This window comes from Punica granatum, chromosome 8, assembly GCF_007655135.1.
Source record: "Punica granatum isolate Tunisia-2019 chromosome 8, ASM765513v2, whole genome shotgun sequence".
Lineage (NCBI taxonomy): Eukaryota > Viridiplantae > Streptophyta > Magnoliopsida > Myrtales > Lythraceae > Punica > Punica granatum.
In genome coordinates this window covers 4,433,511-4,450,976 of record NC_045134.1, presented here as the reverse complement: position 1 = coordinate 4,450,976, position 17,466 = coordinate 4,433,511, and the positions used below count along the sequence as shown (strand labels likewise).

At 41.8% G+C, this 17,466-nt stretch overlaps 5 protein-coding genes and 1 long non-coding RNA gene across 9 annotated transcripts; 3 read left to right on the top strand and 3 right to left on the bottom strand.

Moving 5' to 3' along the window:
* Window positions 1-557: 557 nt before the first annotated feature.
* On the bottom strand, window positions 558-1,791 carry LOC116189656 (diacylglycerol kinase 5-like). 2 transcript variants are annotated; one of them, XM_031519417.1, is made up of 4 exons: window positions 1,641-1,791; window positions 1,358-1,550; window positions 1,130-1,258; window positions 558-1,032 (listed from the first exon to the last, which is right to left on the bottom strand). In XM_031519417.1, exons 2-4 carry the CDS (start codon window positions 1,535-1,537, stop codon window positions 892-894), a joined length of 450 nt encoding a protein of 149 aa, XP_031375277.1. In that variant the 5' UTR covers window positions 1,538-1,550; window positions 1,641-1,791; the 3' UTR covers window positions 558-891. The 2 variants fall into 2 exon arrangements, with proteins under 2 accessions (XP_031375277.1, XP_031375276.1); XM_031519416.1 differs by having other exon boundaries at window positions 1,358-1,791.
* Window positions 1,792-1,888: 97 nt separating this feature from the next.
* Window positions 1,889-3,519, top strand: LOC116189658. The gene is made up of 3 exons (XR_004152441.1): window positions 1,889-2,024; window positions 2,559-3,300; window positions 3,382-3,519. It is a non-coding gene; the product is annotated as an uncharacterized LOC116189658 (long non-coding RNA).
* On the bottom strand, window positions 2,898-5,192 carry LOC116189653 (cytochrome P450 93A2-like). The gene is made up of 3 exons (XM_031519411.1): window positions 4,652-5,192; window positions 3,881-4,316; window positions 2,898-3,646 (listed from the first exon to the last, which is right to left on the bottom strand). The coding sequence occupies exons 1-3, from the start codon at window positions 5,188-5,190 to the stop codon at window positions 3,005-3,007; spliced, it is 1,617 nt and encodes a 538-aa protein (XP_031375271.1). The 5' UTR covers window positions 5,191-5,192; the 3' UTR covers window positions 2,898-3,004.
* A 2,428-nt stretch (window positions 5,193-7,620) lies between these two features.
* Window positions 7,621-10,328, top strand: LOC116189655. The gene is made up of 7 exons (XM_031519415.1): window positions 7,621-7,974; window positions 8,363-8,536; window positions 8,636-8,728; window positions 8,811-8,879; window positions 9,328-9,534; window positions 9,732-9,857; window positions 9,959-10,328. The coding sequence occupies exons 1-7, from the start codon at window positions 7,702-7,704 to the stop codon at window positions 10,112-10,114; spliced, it is 1,098 nt and encodes a 365-aa protein (XP_031375275.1). The 5' UTR covers window positions 7,621-7,701; the 3' UTR covers window positions 10,115-10,328.
* A 143-nt stretch (window positions 10,329-10,471) lies between these two features.
* On the top strand, window positions 10,472-11,735 carry LOC116189657 (protein LIM1). Of its 2 annotated transcripts, XM_031519419.1 has the most exons (3): window positions 10,487-10,777; window positions 10,917-11,235; window positions 11,480-11,735. In XM_031519419.1, the coding sequence occupies exons 1-3, from the start codon at window positions 10,757-10,759 to the stop codon at window positions 11,497-11,499; spliced, it is 360 nt and encodes a 119-aa protein (XP_031375279.1). In that variant the 5' UTR covers window positions 10,487-10,756; the 3' UTR covers window positions 11,500-11,735. The 2 variants fall into 2 exon arrangements, with proteins under 2 accessions (XP_031375278.1, XP_031375279.1); XM_031519418.1 differs by lacking the exon at window positions 11,480-11,735 and having other exon boundaries at window positions 10,472-10,777; window positions 10,917-11,357.
* Window positions 11,736-11,973: 238 nt separating this feature from the next.
* On the bottom strand, window positions 11,974-17,150 carry LOC116189654 (SURP and G-patch domain-containing protein 1-like protein). Of its 2 annotated transcripts, none has more exons than XM_031519412.1 (9): window positions 16,917-17,150; window positions 15,946-16,391; window positions 14,916-15,045; window positions 14,656-14,762; window positions 13,898-14,047; window positions 13,207-13,314; window positions 12,951-13,130; window positions 12,671-12,849; window positions 11,974-12,270 (listed from the first exon to the last, which is right to left on the bottom strand). In XM_031519412.1, exons 2-9 carry the CDS (start codon window positions 16,346-16,348, stop codon window positions 12,244-12,246), a joined length of 1,284 nt encoding a protein of 427 aa, XP_031375272.1. In that variant the 5' UTR covers window positions 16,349-16,391; window positions 16,917-17,150; the 3' UTR covers window positions 11,974-12,243. The 2 variants fall into 2 exon arrangements, with proteins under 2 accessions (XP_031375272.1, XP_031375273.1); XM_031519413.1 differs by having other exon boundaries at window positions 15,946-16,444; window positions 16,917-17,133.
* Window positions 17,151-17,466: the final 316 nt, after the last annotated feature.

Genomic DNA, 17,466 nt, shown 5'->3' with positions numbered 1-17,466 from the left:
ATTTATTTATTTATTTTTCCTTTCTCTTTGGTTTTGGGGTTTTGTTATTTGTTTCATAACCCCAAAAGGCAAATCTTTGGGCGAACAGCAGAAACCCTAGAAAAAGGAAAGGCGGCTAATCCTCGGCCCAATAAACATGGCCCAATAGGCTTGACAGGCCTCAGCCATATTACGGCTTGAGGAAGAGAGTTCGGGCCGATTCAAGCCTCGTGAACCGCTAGCTTAAGTTGTAAACAGCACCGGTCACGGTTGTCAACGGTGTAGTCATGTGTCGGACGGTGTTCAGCCTCGTGGGGATGGGATTCAGCATGAGTCGTAATTCCCTATAGACCAAAGCGCCTTTGGCAGCATGGTTTGGAATATTTGAATACTACGGTATCAAAAGTTGGATCTACTGACGATCAAGGTTGTCAGAATCGTGATTCTACCTAGAATCGGTCGAGGGTCGTAGAATCGTGAATCGTAAGATTCTACCTGTAATTAAAAAAATAATATATATATATATATATGTAACATACTTTCTCGAGCAAAAAAAAATCAATTCTTGTAAATTCAAATAAATCAACAATAAATCATAAATACACAAAATATCGTTACAAATTATCGAAATCGAAATCATAACTCAAACTCCTAAATAAAAGTGACTGGCAAATTTCGTAGCATATTCACCATACAACATCAGAAATCAGGATAGTTAATTTTCTCAAATGATGTGCTGGCATGAAAAAAATTCAGAGTTCAACTTGATCCTAAAATTACCAAACAATGGTCAACAGGCACATTACAAATTCAAATATATATACCCACGAATACAGAGACAAAAGACATATTCTTAGGTTTTCACGGGAACAATTGAAATCAATATTTTCACCTGCTTGATGATTCAAGGATTTAGTATCTTACCCAGCCAAATGAAAATGGGAGGTTATTGCCAGCTCCAAGTGGCACCGTGGCGACTGGAGGCGGTTTAGGTAGCCTGAGATCAGAAATCACTCCGAGAAGCCAGCTTGCTGTGCCATCCCCTCCCGCAACCTGTTGATACAATTGTCGAGAGCAGACTATTCATTTCTATTCGCTTTGATAAATGACACGAAGAAAAAGAAAAACAGGAGTGCCCTTCATTTTTTACCCCGTAGTTTATTCTTAATTTCTTCTGAACTTCATCGGCGAAGTCGTCTCCGTTATTCTTCAGCACTTCTAAAGTAACATAAAACTGGTGTAACACCTTATTAGGAGCACTTTCACCCAAATCGAATACCTGAGACATAAATGCAAGCAATTAAGACTAGGATATTCATACTTCACAGAAAGAGCAGCAGCTGTCGTCTTTCGAATTGCCCTTTACAAAAATTCATACCTGGTTTTTGTTGAGAAGAGAGCGATACGTTACGAGAAGCTGGCCGCCACTCTTGGAGTTGATGAACACACTGACTGGACATGCCGATACATGGGTAATCCTCCAAGGCTTAGATCTAGGAACGAGTAAGTAATCTGGTACGTAGAAGTCCCGACAAACGCCTTCTGACTTGTCTCCCATGACAATTTCCCAACTGTAGAAACGTAATCACAAGAAGCAGAAGAATTCAGACAAACACACAGGATTGACTGCTGGTCAAGTTTTAGGAGAACAACAACTCTGCCCTCGGTCGAAGCTCAGAGTAGCTTGGAAGAAGCGGGTGGTGGACCCTGGACCGTCAATCGAAGCTCGTAAAAGCAACTAACAAGCAGGTGGAGGAAGATTTCGTCGAAGACTCGAAGATTTCGGGGCAATGTTGAACTGTCGAAGACTGGAAAGTGGGGAAAAATTAGGGTTCATCCAACTGAAAAGAAAGGAGAAAGGGCGGGCGGGAGAGGGCTTCGGGTCTGGGCTTCTGCTCGCTTCCCCGCCCGAGCTTGGGCCGAATTGAGCCGCTCGCGATTTCCTATCGATTCCACAATCCCGACTCACCCCGTAAAATCAGAATCGGTGATCCCCCATCGAATCACGATTCTGACAACCATGCTGACGATGCCTAGTAATCGAGGTGATTTTCATTATAGTCCTACTTCTAAGCACTAGAATACGCATTTGGTTTTGCCAACCTCCACATTCCAGAACCAAGTTTTCATAAAATTCACTCGGGAGTTCATAGCATTGTGATGGTCTACTCTTGGCACAATGCTGCACTTTCAAGATAGAAGTATGTTCTAGATCAATATGTCTCTCAATAGAAGATTATCTCGATTAGTACAAAAATGTCAATTCTCTTATAGCAAAAATTAACTGACAATAAACCCACAAATGCAAGTCGAAGCACATGATCATATTTTGAGAGCCGATGTGAAATGATAGATTCGGCATTAAGCAGCCCCACCTCCTGCTCCGGTGGAGCAAGAGTTAATGCTATAAGACCTTAGCACCTATGATCTAGCAGGTTAGCTTTGCTGCGAACGAGATTTATAAACCCGACAAGAAGAAGCAGAGCATGGCAAGATTATAGTCTTGACGGAATAGTCAATAGGTGATTTGATAAATCCGAATCAATAATAGTCTTCTCTTCCATTTCCTCTATTTATAGAGAGGAGGCGGTGGCTACCTGCACTTGCAGAGAGGTGAGAACGGGTATCGGCAGTGACTGCAGGCAAGGTAGCAATTCTAACCATCAGACTCGAGTAAGAGAAGAGAAGAACGAACTTGGACAACTGTGCACTTCTTTCAATATATATAATCCCGTGGAAGCGAAATTTTTCTCCTGGGAAGTAGGTATCGAAATTTGTTGCTGGACTCATCAGTAAATCCTAGATTCTATACCATTTCCGTGATCAGTCCTCAGTATTTTCGGCACAATTTTCAGATGCATCCTTAATAACATATTATTTATGTAGTCTCAAGCCATGGATAGTCCACTTGACGAAGCTACATACAACAGAAATTATGTAGGACTGTTATTTCAGTGCGGCATACATCATTAGATTTAACTGGTCTGATTCGTGAAAACAGATGAGCTTGAAATGATAGAAATAACTATGCATAAACTGAGAGGAAAGGAAGATCACGAGCCACCGGAATGCAGACGAATGGATGAGCAAACGTCAAGGTGATCCCCGGGGCCTCGGTCATATCTACTTTGCAGTTTTTCCCCGTCCCAGCCTTCCAATCGAAACACTGAACTAGACTTGCGAGTGCCGCTTGAATCACTTGAAGCGCTAGAGAGACTCCCGGGCAGCTCCTCCTTCCACTTCCGAAAGGCAGCAGCTGGTAATACTGACCCCTGACGTCGACTTCACTGCTCTTCCCTTCCCCGAGCATGAACCTTTCAGGTCTGAACTCTAACGGCTCTTCCCAGTAGTTTGGATCCTTCCCTATCGCCCACACGTTAATGATCAGCCTTGTGTTTGCAGGGATGTGGTAGCCTCCCACTGTGCATTCCTCGGTAGATTCCCGGGTGAACAAAGGGCCCGAGGGGTGCAGTCTTAAGGTCTCCTTAACAATCGCTTGCAGGTACGGAAGGCTCGGGATGTCCGACTCCTCCACCAACCTTCCGGTGCCAACCACGGAGTCTATCTCGTTTTGCAACCTCTGGAGGACAGCCGGATGGTTGATGAGTTCGGCTAAGGCCCACTGGATCACGCCCGCTGATGTACCAGTCCCAGTAGTAAACATTTCCTGGAAAATGAAAATGAAAAAATTGCTTATGAATCATAAGCTCCTCTATTGACAATTGGGATTTTCTGAGCAATAATTCATATGATAGAATCTTTTGTATCATGTGTTAGACTATGGTCAACTGATCATGTTCATGAAGACTTAACCTATAATTAATGTCAGGGATATGAGATATCTTTTGAAAATAATATCTTGACGTGCAAGAAAAGCAAGCTTAGACTCTTAGGCTCTCACTAGAATGAATGCCTTCACGCCCTCTCTGCTGAGCCTTTGTTTTGCTCTCTCGTCCTCAACGAAATCCAGCAGTATATCGACAATGTCCCTCGTCGTGGCTTCGGGCCCACAGGCTGAGACTTGTTTCTTCCTCGTCTCCTCGTGCTCTTTCAAGATCTCTTCCATCATAGCATCTAATCTCGCCTGCACGTCTCTTAGCCTCTTCCCGAGTCCTTGCAGGTCTATGTTCTTGCAAAACCAGATGTAGTCCTGCAAATTGAACTCGCCTGTGAGAGCTCCGACTTCGTCCACCATCTTCCTCACCTCGCCTGCCTCTGCACTAGTCCCTGAACACCTCTTGCCCATCGTCATTCTTGAGATTATGTTGCTGGCAAGCCTTGTAAGCTCTTCGCCAATGTCAATCAACTTGTCTTCCCGGCTCTTCTGCATTATCGACCTGTTTTTCTTTTTAAACAGCGAGTAAGATAACTTCCTTAACGGACTCTATAAACGGCAAATTACAAGTACAACAGTACAAGTACAGCAATAGGGAAACAAAATTGACACTCGAAAAATGGTATTAGTCCCGAGCTATAATAGAACTCTACATTTCCAACATGCCAGTCATCTCGGTTCTTCTTTTGAACCCGTCCAATTATGGATGAAGCTTATCATGTTTAAATGAATCATTTGGACAAATTGAAGCTAAAGCTTGTTCATTTTGGTTTTGAAAATTACTATGCTTAGAAATTGACCACGTAGACCACAAGATCAAAGGACTAACTAACCCACCTTATGAGGGTCTCGACCTCCTCATGACGTACGGGAAAGAACTGCTCAAGCGTTCTCGTTCCGAGGAGCTCGGTCATGCATAGCTTCTTCATGAACTTCCAAAATGGGCCATAAGGGGCAAAACTAAAGTCCTCTGCCCCATAAGTCAGGTACCGTACGGCGACCGTTGAGGGACGGTTGGAGAAGGAGCCCTCATGGACACGGAGGAACTCCCTCGCAGTCTCGGGGGATGAGGTTACTACAAAGGGGACCGACCCGAAGGAGAGGCGGAAAATGGGTCCATGGCGACGGGAGAGCCTCTGGAGCGCCTTGTGCGGGATCGGCTTTAGGAGGTGGAGGTGGCCGATGATGGGAAGGGCAAGTGGCGATGGCAGGAGTCTTTTCCTTGAAGGGAAAGCCTTAGAGAGGATTGATCTGACCAACACGAAAGAGAAGAGCCATATGAGGAAGAGAACCATGTAACCTTTGAGATCTTCCATCAATGGTGTCTGCACACTAATTGCCATTTTAAGTGAAAGGGGATTGAGGTTGGAGAGCATAGGATGAGTCCACAATGTATGTATGCATACATTGTTTGATTTGGTATATATGTGCTTGATTTAAAGCAAACATAGGGAAAGATGAGACGCGCAAATATTCTGTGAGTGTTTCTTTGTCACTTTGCTAAGTAACATTCAATTAAAAAATTATTTAAGTAGTGAATTGAGTCCATAATGGTTTCACAAATTGTCACTTAGAGACATTTTAATCGATTGTTACTTATTCATTCTAAATATGATAAATTTACTAAGTATTTAGTCATTGTCATGTCTTGTAAATTTCTTTGTGAAATACGCCTTTGTTTCTTGATCTATTCACCTTTTGTCTCTACATTGTTTTGGGTGTTTTTGGCAAGACTCATATTATATATTGAATTTTTTTTGCTGAATAATATTACATATTGAATATAAGTTGATAAGTTGATCTTTTGTTTTGGATATGACATTTTAGCTACCAGATAGTATGCAACCTTGAAAAGATGCATGTGTAAAATCTCCATAAACTTCCTTTATTTCACCTTTTATATATATATATATATATATATTTTTTTTTATCTTTGTTAGGGATTGGGTTTTTGGACTCGACATCCAGTGGTTGAGAAGCCCATTAGACTTATGAGCGGTACGGCTCAGTTGGCCCCAATGAGAGAAGTGACTTACTTGAGAGCTAAGTGTATAGAAGATATACTTTCCTATTTTATCTATCTTTGAATATCGGGAATATATCGAAAATCTCTCCAGATAAGGTAACACATATGTCTATGATTCATTATAAATATTCAAGGACGACGTCAATTTATAGATTACGTCTTAATTACTCCCAGACTGACTTGAGCGTCGGAGAAGAAAATCGCGATGTCACCTCGATCTTTTCTTTTTGCAGGTTGTTTGAGGCATATTAGTGGAGTTCATCGGCAATTGGGGAAGATGGGCATAAACTGCAACTCACATGGATTGCACGTGGCTAATTACAGATTTTCTAAGTTCGTAATAATCTTTAGAATAGGCTGATGAGCCTTTCTTACGACAAAAGATTATAACAATAATAAGTTTCTAACAATTAGAAAAGTATTTGTAAAATCTCCATTGGACCAATAAGAATTGTCTATCTTTAATTCAAAAGTTTGAACCAATAAACCTCAAATCCCATATAAATCTCAGATTCCGTTGTCTTTGATTGGTGGGGGATTTTAGCAGACATGGACTCTTGACACGTAATTAGTAACGGTGTGTTTGAAAATTATAAAATTTCTTACTATAATAATAAGATTTCATTATTTAACAGAATATTTAGTCACATTTTCTAGACAACGTATTATACATACTCTTCCGATTACTCTTCAAAGAAGCACTCCTTTTAGGCAAAGTCTCGACACTTGTTCTGCTTAAGCAAGATTTCGAGTTCGAGTTCTTGTGAATGCAGAAAATCCATGATGAGAGAGTTTTACCCCTTAGTGGGCTAACCCGGTTCGATCGAATTGGTCGGGGTCTAATTGGATTTTTCAGATATCAGGATTTAGAAAAAAAAAAAACTACTTTTAAGGTACTCCAGTCCTGATGAGAACCAAATCCTTTCTTTTTCTTTTTATAAGTGATGATTTAAGAAAATGTCAAAATATAAAAAGTGGCAGTAAAAAAAGTATAGCAAGTTAACCATAACAACTCCTAATCAATCTTAAATAAGAAGACAGACAAGATTTAACTTTTAACAAGAAGTTGAGTAGAGAAGCAACTTTGCTCGAGTCATCTCCACCACCATGCACCAGCCCGTGCCATCGAAAATTTTTAAGTCTCCCTCTCCACGTCACTTACGAGTATACCATCCAGTATAGCTTCCTTAATTAAGGCATATTCTAGCTTCTTCCCCTTCTATTGCACTTCAAAGTTCAACTCATAATCATCGGTTCCAATAGGTTTAACGATATGAAGTAGCACTTCCTTTCTTTGGACACATACCGGTAGAACTTCCCGCACGATTTTATTAACATCCAGGCGAACCATTACAAGTTCTCTAATATGATTTGTTTTCTTTCTATTGCTAAAAAATATCAAATTACTTGCAAGTGTTAGAGTCGGACAATTTGGGGGAAAATTTAGTAAATCAACTAAATAAAGTTAGAGGACTCAACTGTGAGAATTGGATAATTTGGGGCCAAATTGGATGTTATTTCTTGAAGTCGTATTTATGGCTCTGACCACGAAAATACCAAACTTGGACTTACTAAAAAAGAAAGCATCAAGGGCCGACTTGCTTCTCTCCTCCCTGGACCTGGCGCACGAGCTCTCTGAAGCAACGGTTGGTGTAATGAAGACTATCCTAGTCAAACGGACCATACGCCGGGTGTAGATAATCGAATATTGTCGAGCGCGGAAAGTGATGCTGACGCGGTGCCTCAGCTTTTTCCTAACAAATAATAAAATCCCTCTCCCGCCATTGTCCCTCTCAGAGAATCTCTCCCTTCTCTCTCTCTCTCTCTCTCTGTGTCCAGACCGAACGGCGTTTGCTCGCCGATGGACATTCCGGTGATAGATCTCGCGCCGTACCTGGAGATTGCCGGCCGGCTTAGCGGCGGCCCCGCGGACCTCCCCGGCCAGCTCGGGTCCTCCCTCTCTGAGCTGTGCGGCGAGGTCAGCCGAGTCTTGCGGGAGACCGGAGCCCTAGTGGTGAAGGATCCGAGGTGCTCCGCCGAGGACAACGACCGCTTCATCGACATGATGGAGAAGTACTTCGAGCGGCCCGAGGAGTTCAAGCGTCTCCAGGAGCGGCCCAATCTACATTACCAGGTCTCTTTTTTCAGCTTGTAAAGCTCAGATTACAGTGAGAAATGACAATTCTTGCGAGGATCAGTGTAATTGGTCTAGTAGAGGATCTAGTGAGTTGGTTCTTCGTCGTCTTTTTTACGGATTTAATTAGTTCAGTAGCGAATCATGATTCTGATCGGAGGATCCATGAATTGGATTGGAAGGCAATAGGCATTGCATTATTGAAATGCTTCTGAGAGCTTGATAGTATCCGTTATGGACATTTAGGTTGCTCAAGTATATTGCCGGTCCTCTAGAGTTCTATAGGTTGTCTTGTCCTATATCGATTAGATTTTGAACGGATTTGGGTTTGTTCGAGCTTCAGTTCTCTGTTACAGCGAGAAACTGTTGTAAAAGTTGAAACTTATAGGTTGGCGTGACCCCGGAGGGAGTTGAAGTTCCTAGAAGCTTAGTTGATGAGGAAATGCAAGAGAAATTGAAGTCAATGCCTAATGAGGTTCAGCCAGCTACCCCGAAGGGTCCTGATCGTAAGTGGCGATACATGTGGAGAATTGGTCCTCGGCCATTAAACACCCGCTTTAAGGTCATATATCTCTCCCTTCTTCAAATTTCTGATTTTGCTTCTCTTTGCATCTAATGTTCGTTTTAATCAGCTTGTCTTGCTGACCTTGCTCTTTGATAGGAATTGAACTCGGAGCCCGTCATACCTGAGGGTTTTCCTGAATGGAAGGAGACCATGGACTCTTGGGGGTACAAGATGATATCAGCAATAGAGGTTGTTCAGTATAGACAAATTGCTATCTGTATTTGCATGCTATCGTGCTCATCATTTGGAGTTGACTGTGGCTTTTGGTTAGGCTGTTGCTGAGATGGCAGCTATTGGGTTTGGGTTGCCTAAGGATGCATTCACTTCTCTGATGAAGCAGGTGAAAAACATCTTACGGTTTTCTTTATCACAGTGGATTTCCACCAGTTACACTTTCTTTACAACATCTACACTGCTACAGCTGTTTTCTTTCTGAGTGAATTGAAAGAATGGAGAAATAGACAATGAAAAAGAAAAGAACCATCTGATGTCTGATACTGCTGCTGTATGGAAAGTCATTTCAAAGATGCTAGAATCATTGCTTAGCTGAACTATTCATTTTTCTGACACCATCCAGAAAAGCACTTCATATTCTGGATAGAAGTCTGCATTTTATATGGTGTGAGAGTGCCCCCACATAATCAAGTCAGTCTCCATTTGCTCAATTTTTGAAAGTCGTCGCTGTTACTTTTCTGTGTCAAGTGGCACGCCATTGATGTATTTTCAGTTGCATATTCTGGAATTATTCATTGGTCTGTCAGTCGATTGACTTGTTCTCTGAACCACAGGGACCACACCTTCTTGCTCCAACAGGAAGTGATCTCCGCCGATATGGTCAGGAGGGTACTGTCTTTGCAGGATACCACTATGACCTGAACTTTTTAACAATCCATGGAAGAAGCAGATTCCCGGGATTATATATATGGTTAAGAAATGGGCAAAAGGTTGAAGTAAAAGTTCCAGTGGGATGCCTCCTGATCCAGACTGGGAAGCAGGCAAGTCTCATTGCTTTGGAGCTTGCAGCTGTTTGTTTAGTGGAATAACTCTCTTCATATCCCTTTCTCTCCAGTGGTTTGACTTTGATAACTTGATTTGAGTCATGGAACCAAGTCAATCTTCGGGTTGTCTTTTCTCGTTACTACCTTATCTTGATGCATTGTTTTCTGTTTCCTTCCACTGCTTATATGTGCAGATTGAATGGTTAACTGCTGGTGATTGCATGGCGGGCATGCACGAAGTTGTGGTCACAAAGAGAACCATTGATGCTGTTAAACTCGCATCAGAGCAAAATTGCAGCTTATGGAGAGTCTCCTCAACAGTATGTAAAGCCATCTTTGATTTAGTGTTTCAATGGTGAGAGGCTTTGGCCTAGAAAGAGGATCTCATTAATATTTTTGGTTTCTTCTTATGCTTATGTAGCTGTTTGCCCACGTAGCATCCGATGCTGTATTGAAGCCACTGGGCCACTTCGCATCCTCACCGCTTGCAGATAAATACCCGCCCATCCGTGCTGGAGAGTTTGTGGAGCAAGAGCTTGCGGTAATTAACCTGAAAGGAAGCAAAGCTGAAAGTTGATGAACCCTCATGAGCATCACAGAAATTATTCTTTCCAAGAAATGTGACGTTGATTTCATTATTGTTGGCAATAACCGACGTTGCCTTTCACAAGAGGCTGTTTGAGCGTGCGATGGCTCAGACTTAAAGCCGTTGCTAAGCCATGCTGATGTATTCAACTTGCAAAAAGTATTTAACGTGTTTCTGAAATTGATTTGGTTGCCATGTTCGATAAGATTATATGCGCAAGCTGCACTACATTCCTTCAATGTGGAAATGCATTTGCTTTCTAATTCTGATGTTTGTGAATGTGCAAGCTTCGTGTGGGGGAGCTCATGAAATTTGAGTTGAGCAACTGTCCCCCAAGCCCAGCCGTCACCGTTTTTGCTCCTTTGGAACTTTTCTAAGGAATAAACCCGATCGAAACCAGCACAGACCCATCTGATTCTGAAAGGAGGATGAACAAGGACCATTCAGGGGCCACAGACATGGCATTCTACGTATATTAGAGCAATCCAGCTTGCTCTGTGAACGTGAACGATACATATGTTCAGAGTATAGACTCACAGCCTGTTTGGCCGGGCCTCATAGGAATCAAGTCAAATACATCGAAACGAAGTCCTTCCTGCCTCGAGTGGGCCCCGCTCGACCGGGACTAGCAGCATGACAGACATGATCTTCATGGTTAGGACACAGACGCCCATCTGCATGACATCTGAAGAGATCAAATCCCCTCTCCCTATATATACTAACTGAAGCCCGTATAACCTTTTAGATTCAAACCTTAAGCATCAGAGTAATCGATTCAGCTATTAACTTTTAGGTACATCGAGATATGGATCCCAAAAAGACAGCTCCCATGTTGCTGGTCCTGTTCGTGGTCATTACGGCGACCATGGTGGAGCCGGCCAGAGGCAGCACGTGCATGACCACGTTCTTTGCCACCCTAGTCCAGATGATCCCGTGCCGGCCAGCTGTGGCACCCTTCAGCCCAATCCTGCCGAGCGAGGCCTGCTGCAACGCCATCAAGGCCCTCGGGCAGCCCTGCCTCTGCGTGCTCCTTAGCGGGCCCCCTATCTCCGGCATGGACCGCAACATGGCACTCCAGCTCCCATCCAAGTGCACCGCCAACTTTGAACCATGTACGTTATTTACAAACCATTTTCTCCCGGCGCTTTTTCCATATAAAACTACCGTGAAGCTTTCCGTAAAATATCAAGTATACCTCCATAGGTCTATTCATAGATGACTCAAAACTACAAGATTGTGTCAAAGACAACTGACGTGCACGCATCTTTTCATTAGTTCATGACTAAATGTCATTCCAAAGAGTTCGATTTTCTGTCAGACATGAGTTTATGTTCAGTTGAATTCTCATTGGTGCAGGCAACACGACGAAGCACTAGGTACGAATGAAGGCCGATTACAAATCTTAGCCGTTGCGTAGGCTTTTGCAAATAATTTGGGTGAAGAGCTGCCGTTGGAAGATGTTTGTCATTGTTACGAGTATTTCCATGTAGTAGAATAAAAAGAGTGACCAAAGGATAATATGTACCTTTGGATAATTGAGGGAACGAATGAATTCTATGTAGGATTTTCTTCGTGGAGTCATTAGAATTTCAGAATCAGGCCTCTTCCAATATTTTCTCGCTTCCCTTTTCTCTGATTTCATGTCGATTTTTTGATATTGGGACTCCGAATTAAAGGAAATCATTGCATTTAAGACAGCTTGAACACGTTACTGATGCAACCACGTAGACGGACGAGGAAAACTGATCTTCAGGATTCTTAAGTAGCATGAAGAAAACAAAGACAAAAGGACCTAAGAACAACTAGCGTAGGTCTTGGCCGGATAATGTTCTGCCCTTGGTCAGGTCAGCTTTTGTTAACCTGTATCTTAGATTGGAAACGTGCGTTGTACAGAATAAAGAAATCCAAACAGCACAGGAAAATGTGTGGGTATACAAACTTGCTCCGAGAAGGAAAATTAAGGAAGCTTTCACTAACCACAGGTTCATAGATAAAGAAAAAACATCAGACACTTGTTTGAGGACAAATACCGGAAGCAACATTCATCAGTCCCCTGTAACTTCCTACTTCGACGATCTTACGTGTCTTTATGAACAAGACAGATTTGCAGCACGCTTTTCTCAGTAGTATGATTTCCGAGGATTGTTCTGCAGCCAAAGGAAAACCAAATGAGCACCTTGTTAGTTACGACAATGACCCCAAGAACATTAATGCTCGATAAAGAAAGCTCATGTTTGTATCACCCTAAACCGAGTATCCTTGAGGTGAATCGACGAGACACTCCACACTAAATAGAGTCACATTTGTCAATCTTAAATCTAAGAATTAAAGGCTTAAGTGTCGCTTCAAATGACTGGGACGGGCAAAATGATCAAAATGAGCTTGACGGTGTCAGGAATTTCAGTCACAACGAGATCAATCCTAAACTACCATGGGAGATTGAGACAAGAAACAAACATTACGAGGCAGATCAACTACTTAATTCAAAGAGGTCGATGGCGATATCTGGACAAGTCATTAAAACAGGATCCAAATGAAGGAGAGTACCAGAGGGTTCGGTCTATAGCGATAACCGAGCATCATTCGCTTCTTATACTGCTCGTAGATGTCATCTTCAGCTGTCACCTCCCCAGGCTTCTGAGCACCGATTCCCAAGTTGTCCTTTTTCACTTCTCCTGCCATTATTGGGTCTGCAATACCACTTCTAGAGCTCCCAAGCCCCTCACCTGTCCATAGCAAAGAACAATATGATCAGAGAGGAATATAATTTATTTAAGCAACAATGACCAAAAATATTTAATAAAACAAAATCCAAGTGCAAAAGAACCTTCTTTCCATCCCATTTTTGACAAAAGCCTGTGGCCCACATTATCAGCCTGGATCCGAGCTCTCTCTGCAGCCGCCCTAGCAGATTTCCGTGCCTCAGCATCGTTACACGAAGCCAAGAACTTCTCGAGCTCTTCTTGTGGTATGAAGTCGCCCATGTGATGGCCTTTCTTACTAGAAGCTACAGAACAAAACGAATTTGAGTGAGCTCAATATATAGAATGTTTTGGGCAAGATAAAAAACAGTAGATACAAACCTTGAAGGGAAGGAGGTGGAGGCATCTCATCTTTCGACTGTTTAGGCTGTCTCCTTCTCTCCTCCTGTGCAGCCTTCTTCATGTAGAACTCCATCATAGCTATAGGATCTGCAAAGTCTTATGAAGTTGACTCAAGGGGACAAATACAGAGAAACCGAAATGCTTTAATCTTTTACTTTATCTAAAGAGAATTTATCTTTAAATATTTATTATTTTACATAAAAAAGAACAGGAACGATGTATCAACATGGTTAATGCATACAAGTATATGAAATGGCATGGACAGCAAACAAACTATGAGCAAATAAGCAATATATTCATGAAGATTACATCTTAAAAAATTAAAAGCTCCGTTTATCTCGTAATCTGTATCAATCACAAGGTACTAAGATGAAAGAGGCCTATATAAACTGAAAAAGTAAAATGGCTTGAAGCCTTATATCATGGACTTTCTCATACCAAATCTCAAGCAGAGGAACCAAAGCCTAAGTAATATAATTATCAAGTTAAAAAGTTAAGCTCTTGTGTCGGTTCTGCTATCATAACTAATTTCATAATTATTCCAAGCAATAGTGAAATGCACCACTCTCTTTTCCAAGTACAGTATACAAGGAACTAAAACTATTTCCAAGTACACAGCTCTTGTAATTTCAATAAACCACAGATTTACTTGATAGGAAAATACACAAACCGTTATTGTTTCTATCTGCTGATGCTGAATCAACACCAGCATCATCCATGGCTTCATACAATGCTGAAGCAGGTGTTTGGTAATTTGATTGATGGCTATGTGACCTTTGAGAAACAGTACCCAATCTTGATGATGAAGAGCTCGTCCCACCTTCAGCAAAAATAAAGTAATAGCCATATGAGTAGAGAAATGACTCGCTTCAGTGCTGGATGTATAGATCAACACAAGCCATTATCAGTCAAGAACCGCGTACTTTGTACAAGTAACCTTATCCCAACAAATATGACAAACCTAATCAAGAAGCTGTGTCATATCTATGGAAAAAGCAGCAGGCCATATGACATACAAATTAGGTAAGTGACCCAACCAACAGAGAAATAAGGAAAGAATTTTCCATGCAATTACTTGCCTCGACCAGTCAGATGCAATAATTATCCCCAAATCTGAACCTATCCTCCATGAAAAGCCCGACCAAATGCCATATTGATGTTTCCTACTCTTTTCTCAGTGAGAGATTACACAGTCATAGCTTCTTGAGCACTAATTTTCTATGTCAATTGCAACTTCAAATTCAGTCATTGGTTCCATCCTAGGTCCCTTTTTACAATCAACTCCATGCAAGCCAACTCACAGCATTGAAAAGAACATGATTTGACTTATAAAAATAATAAGTCATACTAGATTAATCAATGAAAAGCAGCCTTTGAATGAATTATCAGATTGTGACACCAAATATATAGTTAAAATAAAAAACTAACCACTTTGGGGTGTTTGGGATTCCTTAGCCTGTGAAAGGGCTTTTTCCTCTTCTGCCAGCCGGTATTCATAGTATTTATATTCAGCACAAGTCTTGTCAAATAGAAATCTGTAAAAAGGACAAAATCAAATAAATGAACATATACGCTCCAAAATTATGTCATTCAAAATAAAGATAATATCAGAAGATAGGATGGAAAAAATTAAGAGAGAGAGAAATCCCTGCACAAATTCAGACAACTAAGCTGAATAGAGAACATACTTGAATGGGGTATCACCAGGATTCTTTTGGCGAGTAATATCCTCAAAGTGCCTTCCATTTTTTGCCACAAAACTTGCGAGTTTGTCCGCAACATTCTTTACTGTAAGGTCACTCGGGGAAGGTGGTGGTGCTGCATTTCACTTACAAAACCGATTAATACCAAGAGCATGAACAAGAGAATGGAAACTACTCTTGTAGCAGGCGTGCCACATAATCCAAATCTTTCATTGAACATCTCTTTCCACCAATGTTGGTAGGTACTTAAGGTTATAGCTGCATTCATGAGACAAAACACATTCAAGACTTCGCCTCGTTTATTCACAAGCTGAAGAGGAGAAGATGTAAACCTATGATTTCATCATAGAGAGCACAGGGATAGCCAGTTTTTACAAGCAACCATTTAATAGTTCAATAAATTAAGAAGCTGAGAATCATATAAGTGCAGAAAACGGTGGTAACCCTCAGCCTGAAGAAAATACTTCATTAAATAGGGATTCACTTGAAATTGCATCAACTACAAACCTACGCTTAAAAAAAAGAAAAAGAAAAAAAAAGACGAGAAACAATGTCACAAGATGCAAATGCCCTAGATATCCAGTCCCATGTGTACATAAAAGATACTGGCTTATCAAAGCTAGGAAAGCAGCTACTGTGTCCTATCATATTGTTGGACAGAATCCCACTGACAGAAAGTCAGACAGAAGAAGAGAAGAATGCTAAACTCTTCTTGCTGCCAACAAAGTGGGAAAAGCTACACATGGAAATAGGTCTCACAGAAATCCTCTCCTGGAAGTCCGCACCCTCTCTCTCAGGCATGCCTCCATTTATATTCTTACATACGAGTCTGATCTAAAGACTACCATCTTGATCAAAATTCTACCTTAGAGGGAAACAATTTCATGCATAACCAATTTCTTCACAATTTTATGAACTATTAAAATGCTAACTATATTTAAAGGAAAGTGAGATACCCAAACATGTTGCACCTTAGCCAAAATAGACAAGTAATTATCCGTGAAGCAGTAATTACCAACATCAACTTGTCTCGAGGATTTGTAAGATACATCTTGGTCGGCTAATTTCTGCCGCTTTGCCGATGCATCACCAGAATCATTCACAGCATCAGTCTCATCCTCATCCTCATCAGCATCTAACTTCACTGCAGGTGCCACAATCTTTGACTTCTGTTTCAAGCTGAAAGCCAGTTTACCTCCCGAGGCAGGTTGAGGCTTTCGGGCATCATTAGACTTAATACTGAAGCTGGTTTTAGAAACTGTAGAGTTAGGAGTTGAAGTCCCTGACACAACTACCCTCGGTTGAGTACTTCCTGCAGGATCACTCGTTTCCTTGGCTTTCTCTTGTTGGAGCTGTTTGAACCTCTCCATGAACGAACCATCATTAACAAAAAGGCTAGGAGGTGCTTCTTTGTCCATTTAGCAATCACCCAATTGTTGCTATGCTGTTATTTGGAGGCCGCTGTTTCCAAACAAGCTTTCAAGCTATTTAGACATCGAACTGTAAATTCGACTCTTTTTCATATGTACATAAATGACGGAAGTGGCTTAATAAGATTACAATTCCAACAGAGTAGAACCTAATCACGAGCAAGCAACCACAACGGAGCAACATATGACAAAACGGCATCAAAGAGATAATACGAAGAGACCAGAAACTTCAAAAAGCAACTCTTTTTAAGGGCCACTCTAATTCATCCAAACCACACAGAAAACCCAAGCAAGAGTTGCCCGCAGAAAAACGGCAAAACATGATCTAATCCAATCGGCCACAAAAGACTGCCATGCAAATTCAATGCACGACCCCCACTGATCCAACCAGACCCAGAAACCCTAATGTAAACCCACCCGAAGAACAATGAATACCCACTGAACGATCAGCGAAAAGCAGCTCATCTTCCAGTGACCCGAAATCAATGAAACTCAGACCACCGGAAGACTGAGTGATAGAAATCAATACAGGGAAGCAAATTCAGGAGGAACTTACCTCCAGCGCTGCTTGGTGACGCAAAGAGAAGCTCGATCGGGATCCTCAATCTAGGCTCTGATCGAGAAAGCACATGCGCCACCGAGACAATCAATAGCCGGAGGAGGTGAAGGGGAAGAAGGCGGGAGAAGATATCCGACCGGTGAATCCGAGAAGCTCAGAGAGAGAAAGGGAGGGGGTGAGAGAGAGAGACAGAGAGGTGAATGAATATATGAACGTATGGTCGTCTTCTTCGCACGGCAGGGGTTGCAGTGTAATTTACGCCAACTTTTGGGGTTGATTTCCAATTCGCCTCCTGAAGTTTTCTCTCTTCCCATTTAGCTCCCCATATTCTCGTTAATTTCAAATGTCCCCCGACTTTGTGTTGAATTCAAATTTACCCCTCTTGTTTAAGGGAGACCAAAAAGTCCACCCGACAGTTCCAGTGGTCTGAAAATGCTACTGAATTTCTATAACATTGCAAGGATCTGCCCGACAAGACGGTTGTTTTGTTTCTATTGTATCAACAAAGGGGCTTGTGGATTGCCGTAGAATGACAGTTTCGATTAAT

Coding starts and splice junctions, on each gene's coding strand:
- LOC116189656 (XM_031519416.1), bottom strand. CDS start 1,537: ATGGGAGACAAGTCAGAAGGCGTTTGTCGGGACTTCTACGTACCAGAT. Junction 1,259..1,357: donor CTCTTCTCAACAAAAACCAG/GTATGAATTTTT, acceptor TTTATGTCTCAG/GTATTCGATTTGGGTGAAAG. Junction 1,033..1,129: donor AATTAAGAATAAACTACGGG/GTAAAAAATGAA, acceptor TTGTATCAACAG/GTTGCGGGAGGGGATGGCAC.
- LOC116189653 (XM_031519411.1), bottom strand. CDS start 5,190: ATGCTCTCCAACCTCAATCCCCTTTCACTTAAAATGGCAATTAGTGTG. Junction 4,317..4,651: donor GAGGTCGAGACCCTCATAAG/GTGGGTTAGTTA, acceptor AAAGAAAAACAG/GTCGATAATGCAGAAGAGCC. Junction 3,647..3,880: donor GCGTGAAGGCATTCATTCTA/GTGAGAGCCTAA, acceptor TTCATTTTCCAG/GAAATGTTTACTACTGGGAC.
- LOC116189655 (XM_031519415.1), top strand. CDS start 7,702: ATGGACATTCCGGTGATAGATCTCGCGCCGTACCTGGAGATTGCCGGC. Junction 8,880..9,327: donor TCACTTCTCTGATGAAGCAG/GTGAAAAACATC, acceptor TCTGAACCACAG/GGACCACACCTTCTTGCTCC. Junction 9,535..9,731: donor TGATCCAGACTGGGAAGCAG/GCAAGTCTCATT, acceptor TTATATGTGCAG/ATTGAATGGTTAACTGCTGG.
- LOC116189657 (XM_031519418.1), top strand. CDS start 10,757: ATGACAGACATGATCTTCATG. Junction 10,778..10,916: donor TGACAGACATGATCTTCATG/GTTAGGACACAG, acceptor ATTAACTTTTAG/GTACATCGAGATATGGATCC.
- LOC116189654 (XM_031519412.1), bottom strand. CDS start 16,348: ATGGACAAAGAAGCACCTCCTAGCCTTTTTGTTAATGATGGTTCGTTC. Junction 14,048..14,655: donor ATCCCAAACACCCCAAAGTG/GTTAGTTTTTTA, acceptor TTTTTGCTGAAG/GTGGGACGAGCTCTTCATCA. Junction 13,315..13,897: donor AGCAGATAGAAACAATAACG/GTTTGTGTATTT, acceptor AAGACTTTGCAG/ATCCTATAGCTATGATGGAG.